The sequence below is a fragment of the Myotis lucifugus genome, unplaced genomic scaffold (assembly GCF_000147115.1).
Source record: "Myotis lucifugus unplaced genomic scaffold, Myoluc2.0 scaffold_1317, whole genome shotgun sequence".
NCBI classification, from domain to species: Eukaryota; Metazoa; Chordata; class Mammalia; order Chiroptera; family Vespertilionidae; genus Myotis; species Myotis lucifugus.
The window spans coordinates 5,036-30,487 of record NW_005872365.1 but is presented as its reverse complement, the minus strand read 5'-3'; the positions used below and the strand labels follow the sequence as shown (position 1 = coordinate 30,487).

Below are 25,452 nucleotides of genomic sequence, written 5' to 3'. Positions count from 1 at the left end.
ACCCTGGGAGGCAGCTGGCATTGCAACCGCTTTACAGACAAGAACCCGGGGATCAGAGAAGAGGCGCCCCCGGCCCAGCGTCATGCAGTGAGAGCCGAGCTGTGTCCCCGACACTTCGCTGCTGCCTTCCGCTCTAGGCGTGGTCTCCACGTTCAGCCGCCCGCACCGCGGCCTCAGGAGCTGCTCCAAACCTGCGTCCCTGGCCCCTCCTGGGCCCCACTGCAGGGGATCTCAGAGCTGCAGGGGCCAGGGTCTACGTTCACTAGCCCGGGAGATCCCGATGCAGCCAGACAGCAGGCACTGGGGAAGCCATCTGGTTTCCATGGTATCAGCCCCAAATCCCACCAAAGGGGTGAGCATTCGGGTGGAGACTGCCGTTCGGCAGGAGCCTGGGAGCCCCACTGGGGAAGGGCCTCTGCGGGGCAGGCCCCCGGGTCCCCCCTCCCCATGGTCCCGCACACCACACCGCGTTTACCCACTGGGGAAGGGCCCTCTGCGGGGCAGGCCCCCGGGTCCCCCCTCCCCGTGGTCCCGCACACCACACCGCGTTTACCCACTGGGGAAGGGCCCTCTGCGGGGCAGGCCCCCGGGTCCCCCCTCCCGTGGTCCCGCACACCACACCGCATTTACCTGAGCTATTCAGGCCCCCTCCGTTTCAGCACAAACGTGCAGTTCCCACCAGAGGGGGGGGGAGGGGGGGTGTCAAAGACCAACACTTGCCATGTGTCCCAGTCTCTCCTCAGAGACGAGGCCCCCACGCCATGACAGACATTTCTCCTGCCCTCGGCTTGCACTTTGGAAGGGGTAAATGATTGGCTTCCTATTTTCTATTAATCAGAGACACACCACAGCCAGCCAGGCCTCTGGTCTGGGGATGAGGCCACACGAGATGCCGTCCTCACACAGAGCACAGACCCGCCGCTCAGACGGGGCACCGAGGATTCATTCCCGATGGGCTCTCTGCCCAGAAGGCCAGGGGCCCGCGGTGCCAGGTAGGGTGTCCAGGTCCGGGCAGAGGGGATGGAGAACAGGCCGAAAGCAACCTGTCAAGGTCCCCATGGGAGCAGAGCCCAGATGCCCTCAGCACTGAGGCCCGGGCCTCCGCCTCTCCCTTCAGACGTGACCGGAGTCCGGGAGCATGTCCCCTGGGTCCGTGGGGCCGTCAGGGCCAGAGGAGGGAACGCCAGAGCCGTGACCCTACCAGGGCTCGTTTTCACCAGCAGAGCTCCAAACAATCCGCCGCTCCCGCCCACAGGCAACCCCCTGGGCCTGAGGACCCCCAACATCTGGCTGAGTCCTTCCTGTTTCTGCCACATCTGGGAGGGGGAGGGTGTGAAAATGACCCTCCCACCCCCACTTTCCAGGGCTGGTGCCTGACAGTTGAAGGGTCTGAGGGGGAAAGGGCTGCTCTGGGATCTCACACAGAAGCTCAATGGGAAGACATTTGCTGCGTCTCAGTTTCCCTCCCAGTAGCCAGGGGCCTGTGCCTTCCCCCACCGCCACTTCCTGCCTGACTCCGGGGACAGCCCCTGCCCCCAGGGAGCAGCCAGGACCTGGAAAGAGGGTCCCTGGGCTCTGCCACTGACCCCTGGTCAAGCTCGGGCCAACCATCCTGCCTGAGAAACCGTCACCCATTCATTCCAGATCCAATGGATTCCCATCACTGTGGTCCCAGGTCATTCAGATGCAGGGACTGGGCTCACCAGCTCTCTCACATGCCCCCTCCCCCCTGCTCTCTGCCCTCCAGCCTCCCCCCTTTGGCTTCTCCAAAAGCCCCAACTCCCCTCTGGCCCCAGAGCCCTCCCTTGTGCTGTTCCTCCGCAGGGGACCCCTTCCCTTGCTCCTGACCTGGCCATCCCAGGCCCCGTCTGCATGTCATGGTCCGGGACCTCATTCAGACCCCTGTGCCGCCCCCCCTGGACTCGGTGGGGGTCATCTGATGTGCTATTAACGGTTGCATGTCTCACGCCCTCCCTGTCACTGCTGTACCCCAAAGCCCCAAAGGGCCAGACACACAGTTGACAATCATTTAGCGGAAGTGGGAAGGGTTTCAGTGAGATCTCGGGTTTTAAAGCAGGGATCAGACGCCCAGGGGGCTGTTTGTGAGGAGGGTCGGGGGTCGCCCTTAAGGGGCTCCCAGGAGAACGCTAAGGGGCTGTCCAGGGATCCCACCCCCCAACCGCAAGCCCCGCGGGCAACAAGCTGCCCAGCTGCTCTGCACACACCCGGCTGCAGCAGGGGGGCAGTTACCCAAACTACAACTCCCATCATGCTACACTCCGTGGCACCACCCCTCACAGCCTTCTGGGGATTGTAGTTCTCCTCGCAGGGGTACGGCCTGAAGACTAGGGAGTCTGGGCTTCTCGAGGGGAAATCGGGGGCCTCCACAGCCAGCTAGTGGGGAGGGCTGAGGGCGCTGGCTGCCTGCTGCCCGGCTCGGGCTCCTTTCGCTCCAGCAGCTGTCTCTCCAGCTCATTCTCCCTCATCATCATCACCATCACCACCATCATCACGACAGCGACTCTATTTGCTGAGCACCTACTCTGTGCCAGGCCCTGAACGAATCGCTGGGAGGACAGAGACGAGATAGACAGGGTCCCCGTCTTTGCTGACACACAGTCCGGGCAGGGAGACAGGCCTGGGACCTTTAACCGCACAAATGCGTAATTACTTGTGCCGGGTCCAAAGCGGGCAGCCTGCAGTCTCATAGCAGCAGCGAGAGGGAAGGTGATGGTGACGGTTTTCTGAGCCACAGACAGACACACACAGAGAGCAGACAACGGGCTGGAATCTTTGAAATTCAAAGGGTGAGTGTGATGGGTGCGATGGGGAAATCCGGAGCCATCCTGCCAACTCCCTCATTCTCTCCGAGAAATTAGCCCAGGGAGAGAGGGGCCTGGCCCGAAGTCACCCCGCAAGTCAGGAGAAGCGGGTCCAAGGAGGCAGCCCCCATGGTAAACCCCCCAAGGACAGGGCCTGGGCCTGTGCATCTTCTGGAGGCCTCTCCACCACACACACACACACACACACACACCTACACACACACACACACACACACACACACACACACACACACACCGAGCCTCGCACACGGGGGTGTGAGGAAGAGCTCCAGGGACAATGGCACCCAATGGTGTCCTCCCTCGATGTGGCGGGGCCAGCCCCTCCCGTCAGGCTCTCACCTTCCGAGCCTGTTTCCCCATCAATGGAAGGGCACCCACCACGCGGGGTGGTTTCAGCAGAGAAACCGAGGTGATGGCTCTGAGCCCGGCGCCTACAGCAGGAGGGCCAGTGTGAGCACTTTCCTTCCTGGGCCCAGCAAGGCTGTGGGCCAGCAGGAGCCACCCGGGCCACTGGCCACCGGCCACCGCCGAGCACCCGCGGGCACAGCTGCAGGGAGGGAGGGATGCGAAGGAGAGAGGTAGGCAGGTCCCAAGCAGGGCAGCCTGCAGGCTAATCGCAGGGGCTAGAGGGAAGGTGATGGTGATGATTTTCTGAGCCAAAGCCCGTCTCTGAGGAGGTAGAGTTTAATCGGAGCCCCAGGGGCTCCCCAGCCGGCGCCCACGGAGAACATGCGTCCCCTTGGAGAGCATCACGGGGCTCAGCAAACAGCAGCACTTCAGCACACAGCTGGCCACGGCGCTCCGAGACGCCGTCCCTGGCTCCCTGGAGACTCAGATGGGGTCCACGCCCCTCAGCCTTTCCCTGCCACCCCTTGACCTTCTGCCCAGAATTCACCAAACCTCCCCGCCTGGGGGCCTTGGCAGGCCTTTGGCCAAAGCTATGGATTGGCATCCCCAAAGGCATCCCAGTCCCTTCTGCCTTTCCCTCCTCCACTGCAGACACAAGCCAAGTTTTAAAGCTCGACTTTCCCAGCCTTCCTTGTAGTCTGAGGTGGCCACGGAGCCCAGGCCAGCCACGGAGACAGAGCACAAGTCCCTGGGGAGCAGCTCCTGTTCTGAATGAAGAGGAGTCAGCCTGGGCCGGTAGCTCGGTTACTTAGAGCATCGTCCCAATACGCCAGGGTGTGGGTTCAACCCCCAGTCAGGGCCTGCCCCCCCCCCTCTCTCTCTCTGACAACAGTGAAAAGCAAGATAGAAACAGCCAGGGTGCGTGTGTCACTTATAAGCTACTGTATGGACTTGTGACTACTCACCCAGCCTCACTGTTGTCTGAGTCAAAACCCCCCGTCTGCGCAGCCGCGGCAGTAGCGCTCCTTTCTCTGCAATGAACACGATGTGATGACACATGAGTGGCTGCTGCTGAGCTCACATCCGACTGCCCGCCTTGGGGCTCACTGCGCTCCAGCCGCTGCACTGGCCTCCTTGGGCTCTTGGACCAAGCGGAGCTCATTGCTGCCCCAGGGCCTTTGCACTGCCCACATCTACAGGTGGCTGGCTCCCCCCACACTCAGGTCTCAGCTCAACTGCCGCCTCCTCCAAGAGGCCCTCCGTGCCCACCGCACAACCTGAGGGAGCCGCCCAGGCGCCTCTAGCACTGGCCCTGCTCATTTCACCATGTTCCTCTTGCTCTCTGACACTTCACACGTGTTTCTTCATTTGCTTATTAGACAGAACGTGAGCTTCCCGCGCGAGGGTCGGGATCCTCGCTCCCGTTACTCGCCTCTATCCCCAGTGCGAGGCGCATAGTAGACACTCACTCACGCATGGTGTGTTGGATTAGCTAATTAATGTGTTAATTAACGCTGCTCCCCTGCCTGACGTGCTCTCTCCCTCTTGGCTTGGGAACGGGAAATCCCACCCTTTCTCCCAGCCGCCCCTCCGGGAAAGCCTTCCTGGTACCACGGGACATGGGCCGGGACAGGGCTCGCTCCTGGGCCCATGACATCCGCCCAGCGTCCTCCCCCTCTGCCTGCCACTCTCATCGTCGCAGGGGAGCGGACACCGTCATCTGTTCGATGTCATTCCCCTCCAGGAACTGCCTCCTTCGCTCCCTGTTCCCAGCCAGTGCCTGGCACAGCCAGACATGCTGCTGAACGAATGACGGAAGGAAGGAATGAGTGAGCTGCTTGCTGACCGTGTGCGAGGCAGGGGCAGGGGCTGCTTTGATGTCTTAGTTCACTGTCCCAGCCTAGATCTGCGTCCCCAGGGCAGGGACCACCCAGGCCCCGTCCTCCCCGCCCCCTGCGACAAGGAAAACAAAATCAAAGCTGCGTGTCGGGTTCAGATGTGCTTTGCGCTGAACAAAGGGGCAGCTGCCGCTTCTGCCCAGACAGGCGCCGGCATCAGCAACGCCGAGCGAAGCCAGCCTGGCTGCACAGCCAAGGGGCTCGGGGCTGTTTCTCGGCAAGAGTGTGCCCTTCCCGGCTCCCCAGCCTCCGTCCTCTCCCCCAAATAGCAGCGCACGCCCGCAGCCTCGCGCGGAATGCGTCGTCTCCGATGCACTTTATAAACACTGGCTCGTTAGCAGAGCAGCCCCTTGACACCCGAGGCTGCTCCCTGGGTGCCTTCTGAGTCATGCGCCAGAGTTCACCGACGAAAACAAGTTTTTCCCATAGAGCGACGCGGCTCCACAGCCAAGATCACTGCGTCTCCTCTGTCTCCTCTCGGGAAGGAAGGAAGGAGGAAGGAGGAACGCCGCCTGCGGCCAGCACCAGCTGAGCCGGGCGGCTGTCAGCTCCAAGGACAGGGGAGCCGGGGTGCCAGGCTCAGGGAGGTGCCACCAGGTGCGTCTGTCCCTGCCCGGGCCTGAGCCCTCCATGGGGCGTGGTTGCAGGAGCATGGCCCCCAGCAGCCTGGCACCTCTTCCTGCACCCCCTGCCTCCCTCCTGACCCCCTGCCTTTCCACCCCCGGAATTTCCCCACCACCACCATCCTACCCCACACAGCCACAGCCCAGGACCCAGGGACCGCTCCCTCCGGATAAAGGAGAGGTGGTGCCGCCGCCTGGGGCAGGGGGACCGGCTGACCTGGATTCAAACCCAGACCTGCCACTTACAGCTCGGGGACCTGGGAAGCAACGGGACGGTGCCGGCCTGTACGACGGGGCCATGTTGGCACCGCCCCCCCGGGTGGGCTGTGCGCCTCTGTGAGGTGATGTGTGGGAAGCTCCTGGCACCTGGGAGTTGGCATCGTTCTCAGCAAAAGGGGCAGCTGCCAGCCCCTCTGGCTTCTGACGCGAAGGTGGGGCAGAGGCCTCCATGTAGGGACCGAGGTCCCTGCACCACTGAAGCGCCACCCCCCCCCCAAGGAGGGGCTGGCAGCCTGTTCCCTGAGGGAGGGCCTGGGCGTGGCCGTCCCGCCTGCACTCCCCACACCAGCGCATCCACAGAAGAGGCATTTCGTAAAGGCCCGGACTGAGCGCCCAGAGAACCCCACCTGAACCACCGCAGCAGCCAGCCTGGCTCAGACCCCGGAAACGCTGCTCCCTAGAAACGCCCCCCTTTGTCCCAACAAATATCGATGGAGCCTCTACTGTGTGCCAGGCACCGCGCCGGGCACAGGACGCCGCCTCCAAGGAGGCACGAGAGGGCTGGGGTCCCTCCAGGGCACATGCCAGCTGCCTCCTGCTCCGTTCCACAGGGAAAAGGCCCGCGTCTCTGTGGCCCCCCAATGCGGCCCCTCGAGGACAGAGACCACCTGGGTGTCCATGTCACCCTGTCGTCCTTCCTAAGAGAACCTCGGTTTTGTTCAAATGGGCAAATAGGCTCAGATAAAAACAGGCACCTCCCAGACTCCTTTGCAGCTAGCGGGGCGCTGGACCCCCTTTTGGCCGGTGAGATGGAATGAGGGGTCTCCTGCTGGGAATGAATGTCTAGGCCAGTGATGGCGAACCTTTTGAGCTCGGCGTGTCAGCATTTTGAAAAACCCTAACTTAACTCTCGTGTCACATATAGAAATTTTTTGATATTTGCAACCATAGTGAAACAAAGACTTATATTTTTTATATTTATTTTATATATTTAAATGCCATTTAACAAAGAAAAATCAACCAAAAAAATGAGTTCGCGTGTCACCTCTGACACGCGTGTCATAGGTTCGCCATCACTGGTCTAGGTAATCAGCTGTTTCCCTGGATAAAGAGAGGACATCGGCCTTTACTTCCCCCCAGTCTTCACACCCGTCTCCCTCCCTGGAACGCTGTCCCGATGCCTGGGGGCAGAGCAGCCATTGGGAGCCACGAGGATGCGAGCCGCGTGCGAGGGAGAGTGGAGGCGGAAGCCAGAAGGGCCTCCCGGAGGCCGCGGCTCCCAGGCCGCCGCAGGGCTGTCCGTTCGGTGCTTAGGCCGCGGCGGTTGTGACTCATCACCAGGCCGCCTCAGAGGCCGTCACGGTTCCCAGAACAGAGCCGCTGCTCAGCAAACATGAGTCAGGGACAGAGTGAATGGACAACGAGGCCGACCAGACCTCTGAGGGGCCCACAGCCTGGGACTGCAGCACTGGACGCGCACACTTGATCCCAAAAGAAAATGTTAGAGAATCCGTCACAGCGAGGAGCCCTGGGTCCCGGCCAGCCCTCCCTGGACCTCGCTGCGGAGCCCCGAGCAGGGTCCTGGCCTCTCTGGCCTGTTTTCCCATCTGAAAGCTGGTCTGGGAGCCGGTGGTCGTGGGGTGGGTCTGCGAGGGGAGCAGCCAGATGCCTGGGCAGCGGCCCCATGACTCTCCTTTTTTTCTGGTGGGGGAGGAAGGGGCTCTTCTCACCTTCACATCCAAATCCCACGGACGGGACCACAAAGCACGAAGCTGCGGGCTGGTGGTGATCGGGAGGGGCCGGCCGCGAGGACCTCACGCCTGCGCCCAGCGCCGTGTCCTCTCAGAACCTTCACACCCTGAGCTGGGTTGTTCTGATCCCTGTTGAACAAATGAGGGACCGAAGTGAAGGTTACACAGCTCGGCCTAAGTTACAGGGTGAGCACGAGGCAGGGAGGGCCAGGCCTAGGGGGCCGCGGGACGAAGCCGGCATGACCGCAGTCCCCGGTGACGGGGTCCTACCAGAGGTGACGTCATTTTGCCCGAGGTCCCAGGAGGAAATTCCACAGGCCGGACCCCGGGTCTTTCTGCCTCCGCAGCAGGTGCCCCTGAGCACTGCAGCCCCTCCCAGGAGGAGCTGGCCGTGGATGGGGGAGAAGAACAGGACAGACGCACCCACGGGAGTCCAACCCATGGAATGGATGTTTGCTAGGCAGGGATGCTCAGAGACACTGGGACAAAGAGAAGTGAATGGTCCTGCTGGGGTCATCGAGAAGGGCTTCCTGGAGAAAGCAGACAGGAAGGGACAGGAAGGGACACGTTGAGGGGATTGTAGTTCACACCCAAAGAATCCCCGGAGGGCTGGGCACTCGCTCACTGTGTCTCCGAGTGTGGGGGGGGGACTGACTCCGTTTCCCCATCAGGCCATGTGCTCCTCCAGAGTCTTCCTCAGGACGTGGCACAGACCAGGGCTCAGGGGAAGGGGAGGGGGAGGCTGGCCCATGTGACAGGGGAGGGGGAGGATCCCGAGGCTGGATGAGGCTCCGCCAGGTCCCAGGGGGTAAGCAGGGCACGAGGGCAGGCGCTCTGGAAGTGTCCCAGCATGGCGTACAGGCGGCTCCCTCCCTGATGGGCGCTCACCGGGTCCTACCTCTCCCACCTCTGAACCCATGTCATTCCCACGGCCCAGGGAAGTGTTGGCTACCGGGGGGCGGGGGAAGGGAGTCTGGGGAGGTGACTCACGTTCGAGTAAGTCTGACTTCCCTCTCCCTCCCATGATTAGCAAGCCCTTGGGTGGCTCTGAGATGCAGCCAGGTTTGAGAACCACTGACCGAACCTACGCAGGCCTCAGTGTCCCCATCTGGAAAATGGGGGCATAAAAGTCCCACTCCCGTAGCACAGCGGTGATGATGGCGAGAGTGTAAGATGGGGGAGGAGCCAAGCAAATAAATGGTGGTGCCACACACTGGGCCAGTGACCAGACACAGCAACGGGGCAATGGCCCTGACCTCCCCACAGGCCAGGAAATGGCCCAGAGGCTGTGCGAGAAGCTGGAGGGTCACTTCGTTTGTGAAAAGTTCGTCGTATAATCGTCATTCAGTGTCTGCCGGGTCATTTTAATGCAAATGTTATCAGCAAATGGGGCAGCCTGGTGCAGGAATGAGAAGAGGGGAAATCAGAAAAGTGAATAAACCAACAGTCAGCCTCCTCCCCCTCAAACACACCCCGTGGGAGTCAAATATTAATGAACCGCTCCTTCCACGCGGACCCCCAGTTTGCAAGATCCACTCCTATTTGTTACAACAAACGCTTAGGAGCCAATAGCAAAGCCCATCTCTTCAGAAGAGCCCCAAGTCACCAACAGAACAGACACCGGGCTGGCTGGACCCTGGGGAGTTTAAAAAGAAAAAAAAAACACCCTAATTTTCAGTTATTTGTATATGATACCAAGGAGCAGAGGTGGGGGGTGGTGAGGGATTAATTTTACCTGGATTGCACGTATCTGGAGATGTCAGAAACTGGCACTCTTGCAAATAATAATTCCACAATTAAATAATATGGTATTCAGGCACAAAGACAATTTAACTAATTCTAAAGTAAAACACATTCTCAACACAGTGAAATAAAAATTTTAGATGAGTAGCTAGAGGTTCTTTCTAATCTAACTTGGTGAAAATTTTTTAAACTTTCAAATAATTCCAAGATGAAGAGGAAATTACATACTGCTTAGACATTTCATAGTATTTGGATGTTAAGATGAGAGCATTGGATACTAAAACTCAGAAGATGCTGCCAAAGCAGTACTCAGAGGAAAATTCATATCCACAGATATACTAAAAGATATTACATTCCTAAGAAAGAGATCCTTTTAACAGAAAATTGGCTTACTCATCAAACAGCCTTCAATAAGGGGAGAAACTTTTGTCTAATTGTTTTGCCAAATTTCCTTAAAGTTCCTACACAGAAGATTGCTAATACATGGCATTCTTTTCTTTAAAAAAAAAATATATTTTTATTAATTTCAGAGAGGAAGGGAGAGGGAGAGAGAGATAGAAACATCAATGATGAGAGAGAATCACAGATCAGCTGCCTCCTGCATGCCCCCTACTGGGGATCAAGCCCACAACCTGGGCATGTGCCCTTGACTGGAATCGAACCTGGGACCCTTCAGTCCACAGGCCAACGCTCTATCCTCTGAGCAAAACCAGCTAGGGCACATGGTTTTCTTTTCAAAACCTCTCCATCTCTTGCCCTGGCTGGTGTGTCTCAGTGGAGAGAGCATTGGCCCGCACACTGAAGGGTCGTGGGTTTGATTCCTAGTCAAGAGCACATACCTGGGTTGCAGGTTCAATCCTTGGCCCCGACTGGGGCGTGTGCAGGAGGCAACCAATGGATATGTCTCTCTCCCATCTCTCTCTCTCCTCCCCCTCCATCACTTCCACTCTCTCTAAAAATCATTGGGAAAAATATCCTCGGGTGAGGGTTAACAACAACAAAAAACACTTCTCCATCTCCAAACTTGAGATGTATGGTGATGAAATTCCAGTAGTAGCAGAGATGTGTTGATATCTATAATAATAAAGGCATAATATGCAAATTAACCGAACGGCAGAATAGCAGAACGACCTTCTGGATGACCTTCCAGACAAAGCCAGGCTGTGAGGGCTGTCGCAGCCACTGTGGGGCTACTGCCTCAGCCCGAGGCAGCCGGAGCTGCATGAATTCCATGCATCAGGCCTCTAGCAGACTATGTTTACTATCTCCATCAGACAGATAAAGAAAGAAAGCTAGAGAAAGTCCGTAATGCCTACGGAGAACCCTCACTCCCTGTTCTGTTCGCACTACTGGCTACCTTTACCTGAAGCCTTCCGATAAGCACTAGATAGGAAATATAACGAGGCTAAAATTATTGACACCCATTAGCTATGTGACCTCAATCAAGTCACTGAACGTTTCTGTAGTCGTCAGCATTTGCCATAATAACGCTGCATAACAAACAACCTCAAACTCTCAGAGACTTCCTAGGCAAATATTTCTCCTCACACTCATTGCTCTGTAGGTTAACTGAAATTGCCTGGCCTAAGCTGGACTCAACTAGCTAGTTCTGTTTCAGGCTGTGGGTCAGTTGAACTTGGCTCCAGGCTGTAGCTTGGCTTCAATCTGCCCCATGTGACTTCACATTTCTTTTGGATCAGAAGTTAAATAGGATGTATTTTGTCACGACAGATCACAAATATGCAAGACAGAGAGCAGAAACACGTGATGACATCTCCCAAGGCCTCCTCTGAAGAGGCACGCTATCTCTCCTCCCCACAGTCCATTGGCCAAAGCAAGTCATGTGGCCAAGCCAAAGCAGTGGGGCAGAAAAGTCTCTTCTGCCCTAAGGAGAAGGGAGGGTGAACAATTGCTGAACAATAATCCAATCTAGCCTACTTTCTGAGCCTCAGTTTTCTTGTCTGTAAAATGGGGTTGATGAAAGTCCTCTCTCATAGGAACAAACGTCGAGCTTTGCTCTAACCAGCGGTTCTCAACCTGTGGGTCGCGACCCCTGAAAATACATCCTACATATCAGATATTTACATGACGATTCATAACAGTAGCAAAATGACAGTTATGAAGTAGCAACGAAAATAATTTTATGGTTGGGGGTCACCACAACATGAGGAACTGTTGGAAAGGGTCGCGGCCTCAGGAAGGTTGAGAACCACTGCACCTGACTGTACCTGAACCTTGTGCTGGCTGGCTTTGGACTTGGGTTATGTCCCACCCCTGCCAGCTCTGCCACTTTCCGATGCAGGTAAGCTCCATGCACCTCAGTTTCCTCATCTGGGCTGATGACGACATCACAGGTGGGTGTCTGCACAGAGGGGTGGAGGGACAATTCTGAGCTTGGCTCTGACGTAGGACAGCACCAGGCTCAGACCCTAGTGCTCCAGTGAGCCACTAGAAAAGCTCTGGTCTCTTCGTCTGTAAATTGGGGGTTACTCAAGGTGCCTGATGGAGCGCATAAACACCTGTGCTGTGGACCACCAAACACAGCGCCTAGGACATACTCATTCTCAACAAAGAGTGTTTCCCTTCTCTTCTCTGTGACTCTAAACATACGTCATCGTCACGGGGACAGAACTAGTCGCTGATGTAGGATGACGGAATATGTTGCATGATGTGCCTTATAAACGTTAATAAAATAATGAGTAAAATACCAGACTCTGTCAAATCCAAGATGTTATCAATGGCAAACACATCCCATTTCAGAGATGTTAGATATCGGGGAAGTGGGTGCTTAGAACAGATCGAATCCAGTGTGTGGTATTACGGGTGGGAAATTAAGACATGGTTTCATAGAATTAAATGGTGTCTGACTTCACTACCTTTGGGTAGCCTTGTCTCCCTGAGTTTATCACATGCCATAATAGATACTCAACAGGTATCTATTGATATCTATTGAAGGAATGACCCAATCTATCCTCCACTCATCAAAGAATCAATGAATGAGTCAACAATGAGTGGTGCTTGTTGATTTAAAAACTGTGTTCACCACTAAGGTTAAAACTTTTGTTTCTTTTCGAGAGGGACTTCCCTGCTAGACTGATGTTAAAATATACTTTTGCAGGCATCTGATACATGCAAAGCTAATACAGTTGTTCATCTAAATCCTTTCCTGTTTCACTGAACAGACAGTAGTTGGGCACCTATTATCTGCTAGGGACAGATAAGCTGTCAAGCACAGAGACGTATGGCCCTGCCCACAGGGAGTTTAGCGTAGTGGGGAGACAGGCAGATGTGTAAATAAATAAATTAATTAATTAACAAACATTTTCTTGGTAGCCATGAAGTGAGAAGCCCTCCCCACCCCACAGCCCGCTAAGAGCATTTTAGTCTACTTTTATGATCTGAGAATGGATCATAGCCCCCCCCCAACCCTCACCCCTACCCCCACCCCCACCTTTGCTATCTTCAAGGCCTTTGTGTCAGTGGCAGCGCTGTATATTCACTGAACCTAGCCTTATGCCTGCTGAGTGCACCCGAGGACTACATTTCCCAGCCTCCCTTGCAGCTAGGTGTTGTCACGTGACTCCAGTCTGGCCAATGGCAAGGAGGAATGCTGATTCAGACTTCACCATAAAACATCCTGGGGCATCATCCACATACTCATTCTACCTCCCACACCTGCAAGGCTGGAAGCAAAAAAACATCTAGGAAGGTGGAACCGACAATGAGAGGAGCCTGGAGGAAAGCTGATTAACCTATACTGCACTGCAGGCGTGAGAAAAAAGAACCTTTCATTGGATCAAGTCCCTAAGAGTCAGGAGTTACTTGTTACTGCATCAGAGCATAGTCCACCTCACACAGCCATTTCTAAAGGTCACTCCCATTTCCTTATGAATGAGACTAAAGGTGTCCCCACTGCCAAGGAGGAAAACCAAGCACTGGGCAGAGACCCTGCCACAAGGAAGGATGAAACCACCACAGAGGGGAGAGGAGACTCCGGGCTGGGGCCATGGCTTCGGGCTAACCCATCCTCCCGACCGGCTAACAGCCAGGGAGAGCCGGCTGGAAAGGTGGCCCAGAACAGAACTAGGGTTCTCGGGTTCACAGGGACGGGAGTTCACAGGCCTCGGCTCTCCGAGTCCTGGAGGCCACCTTCTTCCTCCTGCCACCCATCTGCCTCCCCGGGTGTCAGGGTTAAAAGAGCAGCTCTGGAGGCAAGGCAGTCTAGATTGCAGTCACCTCACCGCTCCGGCCTCAGCCTCCTTGCCTGTAAAATGGGCGTGATAATAACAGTACCGCAGTCACAGTTCTATCATGAAGATTCAACAAGGTGATCCATATAAAGAACTCAGTGCTGCCCAGCCAGTGTGGCTCAGTGGTTAAGCGGCAACCTTATGAACCAGGAGGTCATGGTTCGATTCCCGGTCAGGGCACATGCCCGGGTGGCGGGCTGGATCCCCAGTGTGGGGCGTGCAGGAGGCAGCCAGTCGATGATTCTCTCTCATCATGGATGTTTCTATCTCTCTCTCCCTCTCCCTTCCTCTCTCAAATCAGTAAAAATATTTTTTCTAAAAACAACACTTAGTGGCTAGTCCGCAATAAGTGCTCAATAAACAGACTGAGAGGAGGGCGGGCACTGGGAGCCACCAGGAAGGACACGAAGCACAGACCCGTCTTGCTACATCCTGGGGTCAGTTCTGGAGAAAGACTCTCCTCCCCGGCTCAGGAGATAAACTGAGGACAAGCAGTGCTCACTGGGCTGTCTCCAGCCCCCTCTCTCTTCTCACATACACTTGAGAAACAATCTTTTAAAAGTGCTCTCAAAACAGAAACAAAAACTCTGCTTCTTTCCATGGAAGCAGCATTAAAAATTCACCAGTTGACCCCGGCCTGTGTTCTAAGTGGTTAGAGCATCGCCCCATGCACTTAGGGGTCCCAGGTTCGATTGCCAGTCAGGGGCACATGCCTGGGTTGAGGGTTTGCCCCCCGCACCCGATCGGGGCATGTGCGCACACAACCAGTCAATGTGTCTCTCTCACATTGATGTTTCTCTCTCTCCCCCTCCTTCCCTTCCTTCCACTGTCTCTGAAAAGCAATGGGGAAAAATATATATATCCTCAGGTGAGGATTAACCAGAAAAAAATTCACTGGTTGTGGGAGTGTGGCCTGAGCTCAGAGCCGATTGCTGGAGAGTTTGGGTCCAGCGATGCAGGGATGGTCTTCCCTCTGCCCCAGCCCCGTCTCCTTCCTTCCTCGCCTCCTTGCCCTCCTGTTTGCTTATCTGCTCACTTATTTCTGTTTGTTTCCTTCTGGTCTGGGATGTAAGGCCCACAAGGGTGGCTCCAGAAGTGAAGAAGACACTTAATACTTGCAAAAGGATACAAGGCCGAGGGACTAGATGGACCATTAAAGGAATGGACAAAAGAGGAAGGACGAGGCATGGCCAGTCGAGAATGGATCTCTCCCTCCATCAGACCAGAGGCTGGTCCCCAGGCAGCGGCCAGGAGATGCGAGACCCCAGAACTTCACTTCTCTGGGCCTCAGTTTCCTTACCTGTAACATGGGGGTTCTATTCCCACCCACCAGCTAGATCGTGTGGAGCATTAATGAAGAAATCCGTGTGAAACGTAATTCTGTGTCTGGCACAATGGCCTGTGGTTTCAGTCACTGAGTGGGGAGGTGGGGGAGGCGGGCGCGCACGCACCAGCTACCACCACTCAAATGGAAAAAGATTCCGAGATCCAGCTCCTAAGATCCCAGGAGCGTCTCCTGAGAAAGCTGAGCCCAGGGTGGGGACAAAGGTCGGCACTGAGTGAGCTATAAAAACAGCGCCCAGCCAGGAACCTCGGAGCTGCGCCCACCCCCGCCCACACCCCCACCCGGGGCCAGCGGGGGATTAACTCTGGCCTGACCAGCTCGCTCAGCTCCTGGAAGGATTTTGAGAAAGGAGACAAGAGGGAGGGGGCGAGTTTCCCATTTCATTCCATACTAATCCCCTCCACTCTTCACATCGCTCTCAAGTCATATGATGCTCACAGTGCCTCCTGGAAGGTGTCAAACGAGGAAACCGAGGCCCAAGAGAGGCGATGCCTGTCACCCAGGGGAACAGGCCAATCAGGCGAGGACCTGTGTCCCCCGCTCTGCCTGCTGGACCACCCGGACGTCCAAGGTGACACACCGTCCTCATCCCAGGGCAGCTGTCCAGCAGGTCTGCCACAAAGGCTCCCAGCTGAGCCCTTGGCAGACATCACTAATCGATTGGGACCTAGGCCAAATCCCTTCCAACCCTGGGCTCCGGCAGACACGACCAATCAATCAGAATTGGCCTGGGAGATTCAAAGGATTCTCAGCCTCCAGCAGTGCGAGCTGCCTGTTCTCCCCAGGGCTTAGCTCAGCTCCTGCACATGGGCCAGCATTCAGTCCACGGTGACCGAGTGCGTGAGTGGACACCAGCCTGTGCCAGGGGCGAGGGCAGAGGCCCCAGCTGAGAGATCACGTCTGCCCTCCTGGCACATTCCATCCCTGAGGTCTCCATCCCTCTCCTGCTGCAGGTGCTCCGACCTCCCCAGAGCCCTGGGGTGGCAGTCACTTCCTTTTTTTTTTTTCCTTCTTTTTTTTTTTTTTTTTCAGAGAGGAAGGCAGAGGGGGAGAGAGATAGAAACATCAGTGATGAGAATCATTGATCGGCTGCCTCCTGCACACCCCCTACTGGAGATTGAGCCCGCAACCTGGCATGTGCCCTTAACCAGAATCGAACCTGGGACCCTTCAGTCCGCAGGCCGATGCTCCATCCACTGAGCCAAACCGGCCAGGGCTGGAGTCACTTCTGCTCCTGCCATGTGGTCCAGGCAGTCACTGAAGCTCGCTGTGCCTCAGGTGCTTCGTCCCTAAAATGGGAATTACAAGCTAACGTGCCTCAGAGGTTGGCGGAGGACTCAGGAGCCCACGGAGGCATTTGGCCCAGCAGCGGGCACAGAGCAAGAGCTCCAAAAGGCCAAGCGGCCCGCAATCTTGCTCACGGCACGTAAGGAACTCGGACCTGGGGCCATGAGACCTGTCCTGGCCCTGGGCCCGCTGCCGGGACAGGCTGGGCGAGCAGACACTGGTGGGTCATTAAGCTCCACCTGGGACGATGAGGGCGCAGGTTGTGGGGCAGGAGATGGGGCTGCCAGGCTCCAGGACCCCAGCAGAGCTCCCCAGTGCCAACCAGCCACAGTGCAGGGCTGCCGGATACCCAAGCACCTCGGCGAGAACTCAACATGACCCTGCGGTCAGCCACGCCCACCAGCATCCTTTTGCACCCCATCACCCCTCTGCCAAGGACCACGGTCCCAGGACTCAGTCCCCATGGAGCACCCCCAATCCAAACCACAGAGAGCTGGGCAGCCAGAGGCTGAACTGGGAGGCGGGCCATCTGGTTCCAGACCCAGCTCCTGGGGCCAACATCCTCGGCGCATCCCTCCTCCTTTCAGGACCTCAGTTTACCCATCTGGAAATCAGGGATGGGGGCAGCTTGACCTCTAGGGCCCTTACAATTCTAACAGTGTCTCCTGCATATGGACTTTCCATTGCCTGATTTATTCCACAAATATTGAGTGCCTACTGTGTACCAGGCCCTGTGCTGGGCACCTTGCTCTTCTCTCTGCTGGGAGGCCCCTCCTCCTCCTTGGACCCCAAGTCTCAGCTTCCCAGGCCAGCTCTGGAGCCCTCCCCTGCCTTCCCCCAGCCCCTACTCCTTCCTGTCACAGACTTATCACTGTGTCATCTGGTCTGTTGGTCTGTCTCCCTCCGAATGTGGCCTCCTGAGGGCAGGATCTTGTCCCGCTCCTTCTCCCGTCTGCAGGGATTCCAGAGTAAGGTTCTGGAAACATCTCTTGGGCAAATGGCCAAACAAATGCAAATGTGAATTCCAAATATGTCCCCCAACCTCCTCCCCCTGGCACAGCACCCTAGTTAAGCTTTTTGCCGCTGCCTTCTCTTCCCCAAACCAATCCCTGGGAGCCCAAGGAACCTTCCTAGCCAAGACTCCCTCCTCCAAGCGAGGTGCCCAAAAGGTGCCCACAGGCATATGTGTCATTTTCGAAGAGTTAACGGCTCTGCTGACACCACCTGGGGTTTGTCCCAACAGACAGTCATCAATACTTAGGCAGGAATTAACTTCCCCGGGGAGCTCTGACTCAGTCCAGAGGTACCCTCCCAGCTCCAGGGGAAAGGTGAGCGCCCAGCCTTTCTCAGGTGCCCAGACAAATGCGGCCAGCCCTTCACCCCAAGAAGCCGTGTCTCACTCAGACCTGCTCCCCTCCTCCCCACACAGGTGCACACGGACCTCAGCCACACACATGCACCCTGGCGGTGGCATCCTGCTCTGAGCCACTGTGCATTCAATCAGAGGCTCGTGTGCGACCCACCCATTCTGCAAACACTTGTGAATTCCTACTGTGTGCCCCCAGCCTCACCGCTCCCAGGGGCGCCGTGGGCTCAGCTGTTCCGCGGCCTCCTTCAGCAAGTGTTTCTTACAACAGCTGCGGCGACTCCCCCTCCAGGCCACCCCCAAAGGAGATCAAGGGGTTTTCTTAAGCTAGACAACTGCTCGACCCACCCCACTGGGCCACCTCTTCATTCTTGAGAAGGAGGGGAGACAAGTAAGCAAGGGCCCCAGAAAGAAGGCCCAGAGAACGGGGCCCTGCCCACGGGTGACCCAGTGTCAGCTGACCCCAGGGAGGGGAGGAGCCTCCGCAGAGCTCAAACTCACCTGGGGACAGAAGTGAAGCTGGTGGCCTGGGAAGGGGCAGAGGAGCTACCCAGGGAGCCAGGGCCTGCCTCCCCTGCCCCCAGCCCATGGCTAGAGAATCCACTTCCATCCCTGGCCTGATTCCCCAGCCAGGTCCCCAGGGGTACAAGGTGTAGCCCTAAGGATGGCTGTGAATGATGAGCGGAGGCTGGGACAGATATTGGCTTCTTCTGGACTCCTTCCTGCAGGCCCTGGTCTCAGAGCAGCTGGCAGGAAAGTAGTGGGGCGTCAATCAAACCAAGGTCATGTTCACCATGAGCTGAGCCCTGAGAACTGAACTCGGATTCACCGACGGCAGAAACAAGTGGCTGATTTGAGGAACCTAGAGTTCAAACCCTGTCTCCTCCCCTTCTTGGCTGTGTCACCTTGAGCAAGACACAAAAGCTCCAAGTTTGAGTTTCCCGCAATAAGTTCTGGGCAAGGACAGAATGAAGACCAAAGCCAGCATTGATAATACGTTCAAGATTGTCATGATTGAGTGTCGACCTATGAACCAGGAGGTCACGGTTCGATTCCCAGTCAGGGCACATGCCCAGGTTGTGGGCTCGATCCCCAGTTGGGGGCGTGCAGGAGGCAGTGAATCAATGATTCTCTCTCATCATTGATGTTTCTATTCCTCTCTCCCTCTCCCTTCCTCTCTGAAATCAATAAAAATATTTAAATATTTTTTAATTTATTTTTTACAGAGAGGAAGGGAGAGGGAGAGAGAGTTAGAAACATTGATGAGAGAGAAACATCGATCAGCTGCCTCCTGCACACCCCCTACTGGGGATGTGCCCGCAACCAAGGTACATGCCCTTGACCGGAATCGAACACGGGACCCTTCAGTCCACAGGCTGATGCACTACCCACTGAGCCATACCAACCAGGGCTCAATAAAAATATTTAAATAATAATAATAATATATTCATGGGCTCTTGTAATGAGCCAGACACCATGGATCCCAGACCTGCCTGTTGCATACAGAGTCCTCACAGCTGGAAAGCCAGCTAAGACCTCCTGCTTCCCTCCACGTGCCAGTGATGTCTCAAAAGTGAACTTCAGCCCTAGCTGGTTTGGCTCAATGGATAGAGCATTAGCCTGTGGACTGAAGGGTCCCGGGTTCGATTTCGGCCAAGAGCACATGCCCGGGTTGCGGGCTCGATCCCCAGTAGGGGGCGTGCAGGAGGCAGCTGGTCAATGATTCCCTCTCATCATTGATGTTTCTATCTCTCCCTCTCCATTCCCCTCTGAAATCAATAAAAATATATATTTTTTAAAAAGTGAACTTCAAAAACAAACACATGAAGCCTTTGTGTGTCTTTAACACAGGCTCCAGGGAAGTAAGTATATTTTTATTCCTACAAGTTCCAGGCCTGTGTCCCTGTCACCAGATCACCAACAGAATGGAATTAAGATGCCCTTTTTCTGTAGTCCCCTTAAAATAGCACTCCTGGAAAAAAGTCCATCTGGCTTCTCTGGGTGGAGGTAGGGCAGGGGCGCTGCTGGTCACAGGGGCTCGGGCCAGTTCGAGCTGGTCCATGGCAGCATGGGAAGGACACAGCACGGGGCCTGGAGCTGTGAGATGTGGGCAATTCCCTCATCTGTCAGCACCCGTTTCCTCATCTGAAAAATGGAGTACATGCTCCCTAACTTTGCTTAAACCCTTGTTCCTGGCACTGAGTAGATGATGCAGAATTGTTTGAGGAAATAGATCTGGAGAATTCTGAAGGGAGCTCTGGCCAGGTGGCTCAGGAGGTTGGAGCATCCTCCCGTGCACCAAAAAAAGGTCTCGGATTAGAGTCCCGGTCAGGGCACATATTTAGGTTGCAGGTTCAATCCCCAGTCAGGGCAGGTATAGGAGGCAATCGATCAATGTTTCTCTCCCTCCCTTCCTCTCTCTCTCTAAAAAAAATCAATAAAAATATATTCTTGGGTAAGGATTTGAAAAGAAGACTGAAGAGAGACCCAGAAACGGCAGGATGGGCTGGCTGGGCCTCTTCTCTCGCGCCCAGGGACGAAGCTGGTGCCGAGGACAACAGCCCCAGGAAAGAGGGGACGCGGAAGAAACCCCGAGGAGAGGGTGAAGCAGCAGGAAGCTGGCTCTGCCCCACCCCGGCCCCCACAGAGCCCCCCTGCTCTCGGTCTCCTTTAAAGGGCCAACTCAAGGACCCCTCCTCCAGCAAACCTCCTGACCATCCAAGGAGACCCCACCCCAGGCACCTTGGACCCCCCTCTCAGAGCAGCAACCCCTGTCCTTCCAGGCCCTCCAGTCTAGAGCGCCCCAGAGATCATAATCCTGTCCCCCTGGCCGATGTCTCAGTCCCCAACTGGGAGGAGGGGGCCCAGGAATGGTTCAGGACAAGAAAGGAACATGTCAACAAAAGCCAAGTTGTCAAGCTGCGGCCCTCGGTCCAGGCCTCCTGCCTGGAGCTCCCAGTCCTGGCCAGACCCCGCTCTGCCCCTGCCCAGCCGGGCCACCCCCGGAGAATGGGTCCTGCTCTGCAGGCAGCCACAGTGAGGGCGGCGGGCGTTTCTGGCCAGGGCCTGCCTCATCCCAGGAACACAATAAGGGCCCCTATGGCCATGATTAGTGAGGAAGGAAAGGGTACAGCACCAGCTTAGGGCTCTCAGCCTCCTCTCACTCTCACACGCTCTGGGCCTCAGCAGGTGGCAAGGCCCAGGCACTGAGCGGGGCATGACTCAGAGGAGACCAAATTCACGAGGTTGTGTTTTTCCCGTCAGGCAGATGGGGAAACGGCCCTTCCCCGAGGATTCATTCCCTGCGGCTCCTCGGCCAAAAAAAGTCGAGGACTCAGGCCCAACATTTGAGATGGTTGGGTACCTCCAAATCTTCCTCCCGCGAGGGCCCCCCAAGGTCAAGCCGGCGGCCCCCCTAGACTCCTGCAAAGGCCTTGGCGCTCGCGGGTCACCCGGGGTTGACAGGGTGAGAAAAGCAGTGCGGTTTGGCCCGGAGCGGGGAGCCACGCGCACCTGCCGCAGGTGAGGACCGGCCTTGCGGGTGGGGGAGGGGGCGTCGCCGCGGCACGCTCGTGAGCTCACCCCGGCTCCGAGAGGCTGTGCCGAGGGCGGCCGCGGCTCCCACGTGGCTGCTGAGAGGGGGCCCACGTTGCAGGCAGCGGCCCCAGCGCCTCCGCGTCCCGCGCAGCGCCGCGGCCCCAGGAGAACATTCGAGGCAGCAGCGGCGTTAGAAGCCCGGGGTCTGTTCGGTATTTGAATAGCACAAAGGAACCGCCTTGGTCTGATTGGCCAGCCCAGTGGCCCCGGGGCGGGCAGCGCCTGTCACTCGGGAGGCTCTGGGCACTCCGATTGGCTTACCGGGTATGGGGCGGAATCCGGACGCCCGGCTAAATAGCTGGGGCCGGGCCGGCCGAGGCTCATTGCTTTGGCGCCGTCTGGGGAGCACGGTCCTGCGGTTGGCGCGCAGCGCATGGTGGCAGCTCCTCTCGGAGCGCAGCCGACCCGCTGATCCGGGTTCCGTTTCCCCTGCCCAGTGCGCCCCGGCGGCCGGCTGGAGGCCGAAACAGCAGCCGCATTAGGAGCAGCAGCGGCCGCGGCTGCTCCGCCGCAGCCGTCTCCGCGGGAGCATGGAGTGCGCCCTGGACGCCCAGAGCCTGATCAGCATCTCCCTGCGCAAGATCCACAGCTCCCGGACCCAGCGCGGCGGCATCAAGCTGCACAAGAACCTCCTGGTATCCTACGTGCTCCGCAACGCGCGCCAGCTCTACCTGAGCGAGCGCTACGCCGAGCTCTACCGGCGCCAGCAGCAGCAGCAGCAACAGCAGCAGCCGCCTCACCACCAGCACCAGCACCTCCCGTACGCGGCGCCGGGCATGCCGGCCAGCGCGGCCGACTTCGGCCCGCTCCAACTTGGTGGCGGCGGGGACGCGGAGGCGCGCGAGCCGGCCGCCCGGCACCAGCTGCACCAGCTTCACCAGCTCCACCAGCTGCACCTCCAGCAGCAGCTGCACCAGCACCAGCACCCGGCGCCCAGGGGCTGCGCGGCGGCGGCGGCGGCCGGGGTGCCCGCGGGCGGCGCGGGGGCGCTCTCGGAGCTGCCCGGTTGCGCCGCGCTCCAGCCGCCGCACGGCGCGCCCCACCGCGGGCAGCCCTTGGAGCCGCTGCAGCCGAGTCCTGCGCCTCTGCCTCCGCCCGCGCCCGCCGCGCTCTGCCCGCGGGACCCTCGCGCCTCAGCCGCCTGCTCCGCGCCCCCAGGGGCCGCCCCTCAGGCTGCTGCTGCCGCCTCCCCTCCCGCCTCCCCGGCCCCCGCCTCCTCCCCTGGCTTCTACCGGAGCGCGTACCCGGCCCCCTCGGACTTCGGCGTGCACTGCAGCAGCCAGACCACCGTGCTGGACCTGGACACTCACGTGGTGACCACGGTGGAGAACGGCTACTTGCACCAGGACTGCTGCGCCTCCGCCCACTGCCCCTGCTGTGGCCACGGCGCCCCGGGACCCGGCCTGGCTTCCGCCGCCGGCTGCAAGCGCAAGTATTACCCTGGCCAGGAGGAGGAGGACGACGAGGACGCGGGCGACCTGGGAGCCGAGCCCCCCGGGGGCGCCCTGTTCGCCCCCTGCAAGCGCGCCCGCTTCGAGGACTTTTGCCCGGACTCGTCCCCGGACGCGTCCAACATCTCAAACTTGATCTCCATCTTTGGCTCAGGCTTCTCGGGGCTGGTGAGCCGACAGCCGGACTCCTCGGAGCAGCCGCCACCGCTCAACGGGCAGCTGTGCGCCAAGCAGGCGCTCGCCAGCCTCGGCGCCTGGACTCGAGCCATTGTCGCCTTCTAGGGACCCCCGAGGGCACGGGGACCCGGGGTCCCGCGGGGCTGGGGCCAGACAAAGACTCGGCCAAGGGGGCGAGAGGAGGGAAGGAACGGGTGCCCGGCCACTCGGGGCTGAGCGTGGGGACAAGCAGGGGAAGGCGGCGAATGTTTTATAAATTGTAAAATAAAAAAAAAGAAATCTTAAGATCTTGGACTTTATTTTTACAGAGAGAAAAAGCGCCTATTTAAGTATGCTTTGTGTTTCTCCTCCTGTTTTTTTCTTTCTTTCTTTTTATTGTAGAGATTGCAGTGGTGTTTAGCGAGGAGCCAGCCACGTGAGGGAGGGCTGTTGCCCGGAGGAGGTGCGGGGCAGCCGGGGGCGAGACCGGGCGCCCGGGCGCGCCGGGGGCGCCGCGCAGGAGGGCGCTGGGCCCGGGACGCTGATCCCAATCGGTTGTCAGACCCAGGAAGCCCGGCGCTGGGTCTCCCGAGTCCCTCCACGGGGCGAGGAACGGGTCTTGTGAAATCCTCAGCAAAAACAAAGGCAAACTATCTCCGAAAGGGACGTTTGGGTCACATTTCCTCTCTGGGGGCGGCCTCCAAAGTTCGCAAAATGAGAAGGCAGAAATGAAAACACTTCAACTTTTTTTTTTCTTTTTTTCCCGGCGGGTGTCTTGAACCCCTCCTCCCCGCCCCTCTGGCTCCGTTCTCCTCCCCTCCTCCACTCGTCTTCTGGACTCAGGGGTGGCGCCGGACACCCCGACACTCTCGGACACTGTTTGGGGACGGGGTGGGGGGCGGGCACCTCGGACTACATTTCCCATCATGCCCAGCACTGCGGTCCTCACCAAACAAAAAAGGAAGTCGATTCCTTCACCTGGATCCCCGGCGGCCCGGAGGGAGGGAGGGAGGGAGGGGCCGGGACCGCCGCCTGCGTCGGAGACTTCACCAAGTTCCTGCTCAGATGTGGTGTTTGTGTGTGTGCTTCTAAGTTGCACGGTCCCGGTTCAGCCTTCGGTTGCGTTTCATGAAACCAGCATTGTTCGAGCCTGTGGTAACCCCGTCCTGTGTCTTCAGCTCGATAGATTTTGTTTAATTTAAAGCCTCTTGTTGTAAAAAGGTGGGCGTCTGCAGCCCCTCGGGTTCTCTGCCATCGGCCACATGTGAACCCCCAAACCAGTTGCCAACCCTTCCTGTCTCGGCCCTTCTCCCTCCGCCCCCTGTATTTTCGTGCATACTGAAATTGTACATCACCGGGTAAAACTGTTCAGATTGTTTAAATTTATAACCTTAATAAAAAGTCGATTATAGAGGATGGCGGTGCCTTGTTTTCAGGTCGGCCCGGAGGTGGGGAGCATTGCGGGAGGGGGGAGAGACCCCTCCCAGCTCTCCTGGCTTTAGACGGGCAGGGATCTGCCGACACCGCAGGGCCAGGAGTGGGAGCAGGAGGGAGGGGGGGAGGCTGGTTGTTGGGGATGAAGCCAGTGCTGCGGGCCTCGGGGTAGGGGGCCTCCTCCCCAAAAGAGACTGCCCCCCTCAAAAGAAAAAAACAACCCGGCCGTCCCGGGTCTCCTGCGGGAAGCCCAGCCAGCCTGCAGCACACTTCCTGCCCCGTCAGGGACCCAGGGCCTGGTTGGCCTCAAGTCTGAGCTCTCTGCAGCCGGGAAGCGGAGCCGGGGAGGCCGGGTGGGGTGGGGGAGGGGGCTCTGGGCCACGCCCCCTCCAGCTCCTTGCCTCCGCCCGCCCGTCGCAAGTCGCACGTCTAGGCTGCAACTTGGGGAAGTTTTTTCGTTTTCTTTTCTTTCTTTCTTTTTTTTTTTTTTAAGTTGAGTTTGTTATCACTGCTCCGTGCCACTTGGTGGTGTGCTGGCGGCGGCTCCCTCCCTCCTCGCGCCCCTCCCCTCTCCCTCTCCCCTCGCTCCGCCCGCCTCTCTCCCTCCCCAGTGGATGGAGCAGGAAGGCTCCGGGCGCGCTCTCCCCTCTGACCACCTACGGAATGACCTCAGAGTGGGAGAATGTGCCAAGGCCCCGAGGAGCAAGCTCGCCTTCTCCCCGCTGGAACCAAACTCACATCTGGAGCCGCGGCTCGGGCCCGGGGGCGCGCGGGGTGGTTCCAGCTTTGCAAACAGGGGGTAGCAGAGAAAGACTGGGGGGGGGAAAAAAGGAAGGAAGGGAAAAAACCAAAGTGGCTGCTTGCTGTGTTTGCTGTGTCTCTCTCGGTCTCTGTGGCGCGCTGTCTCCCCAGTGCTCTCGCGCTCGCTGCCTCGCCCCTGCGCTCCCCTTTCCCGAACCAGCCCCCCCCAGCACCACTCACGCGCCCCCCCCCCCCCACAGAGAAAGGAGAGGCGGGTTGGGAGCCCCCACCCCCGGCTCCGAGAGGGAAACGGAAGCCAGTCCTAAGGGGCCCCTCCGCTCTGGGTCCCGGTGGTGGCGGGGGGGATTTTCCTGGGGTAACTGGGAGGGCGGGGGGCCGG

General features: G+C 57.9%; 1 protein-coding gene across 1 annotated transcript; it reads left to right on the top strand.

Moving 5' to 3' along the window:
- Positions 1 to 21,574: 21,574 nt before the first annotated feature.
- Positions 21,575 to 24,290, top strand: IER5L (immediate early response 5 like). Its single transcript, XM_006107648.3, has one exon. It carries the CDS (start codon positions 21,801 to 21,803, stop codon positions 23,001 to 23,003), a length of 1,203 nt encoding a protein of 400 aa, XP_006107710.1. The 5' UTR covers positions 21,575 to 21,800; the 3' UTR covers positions 23,004 to 24,290.
- Positions 24,291 to 25,452: the final 1,162 nt, after the last annotated feature.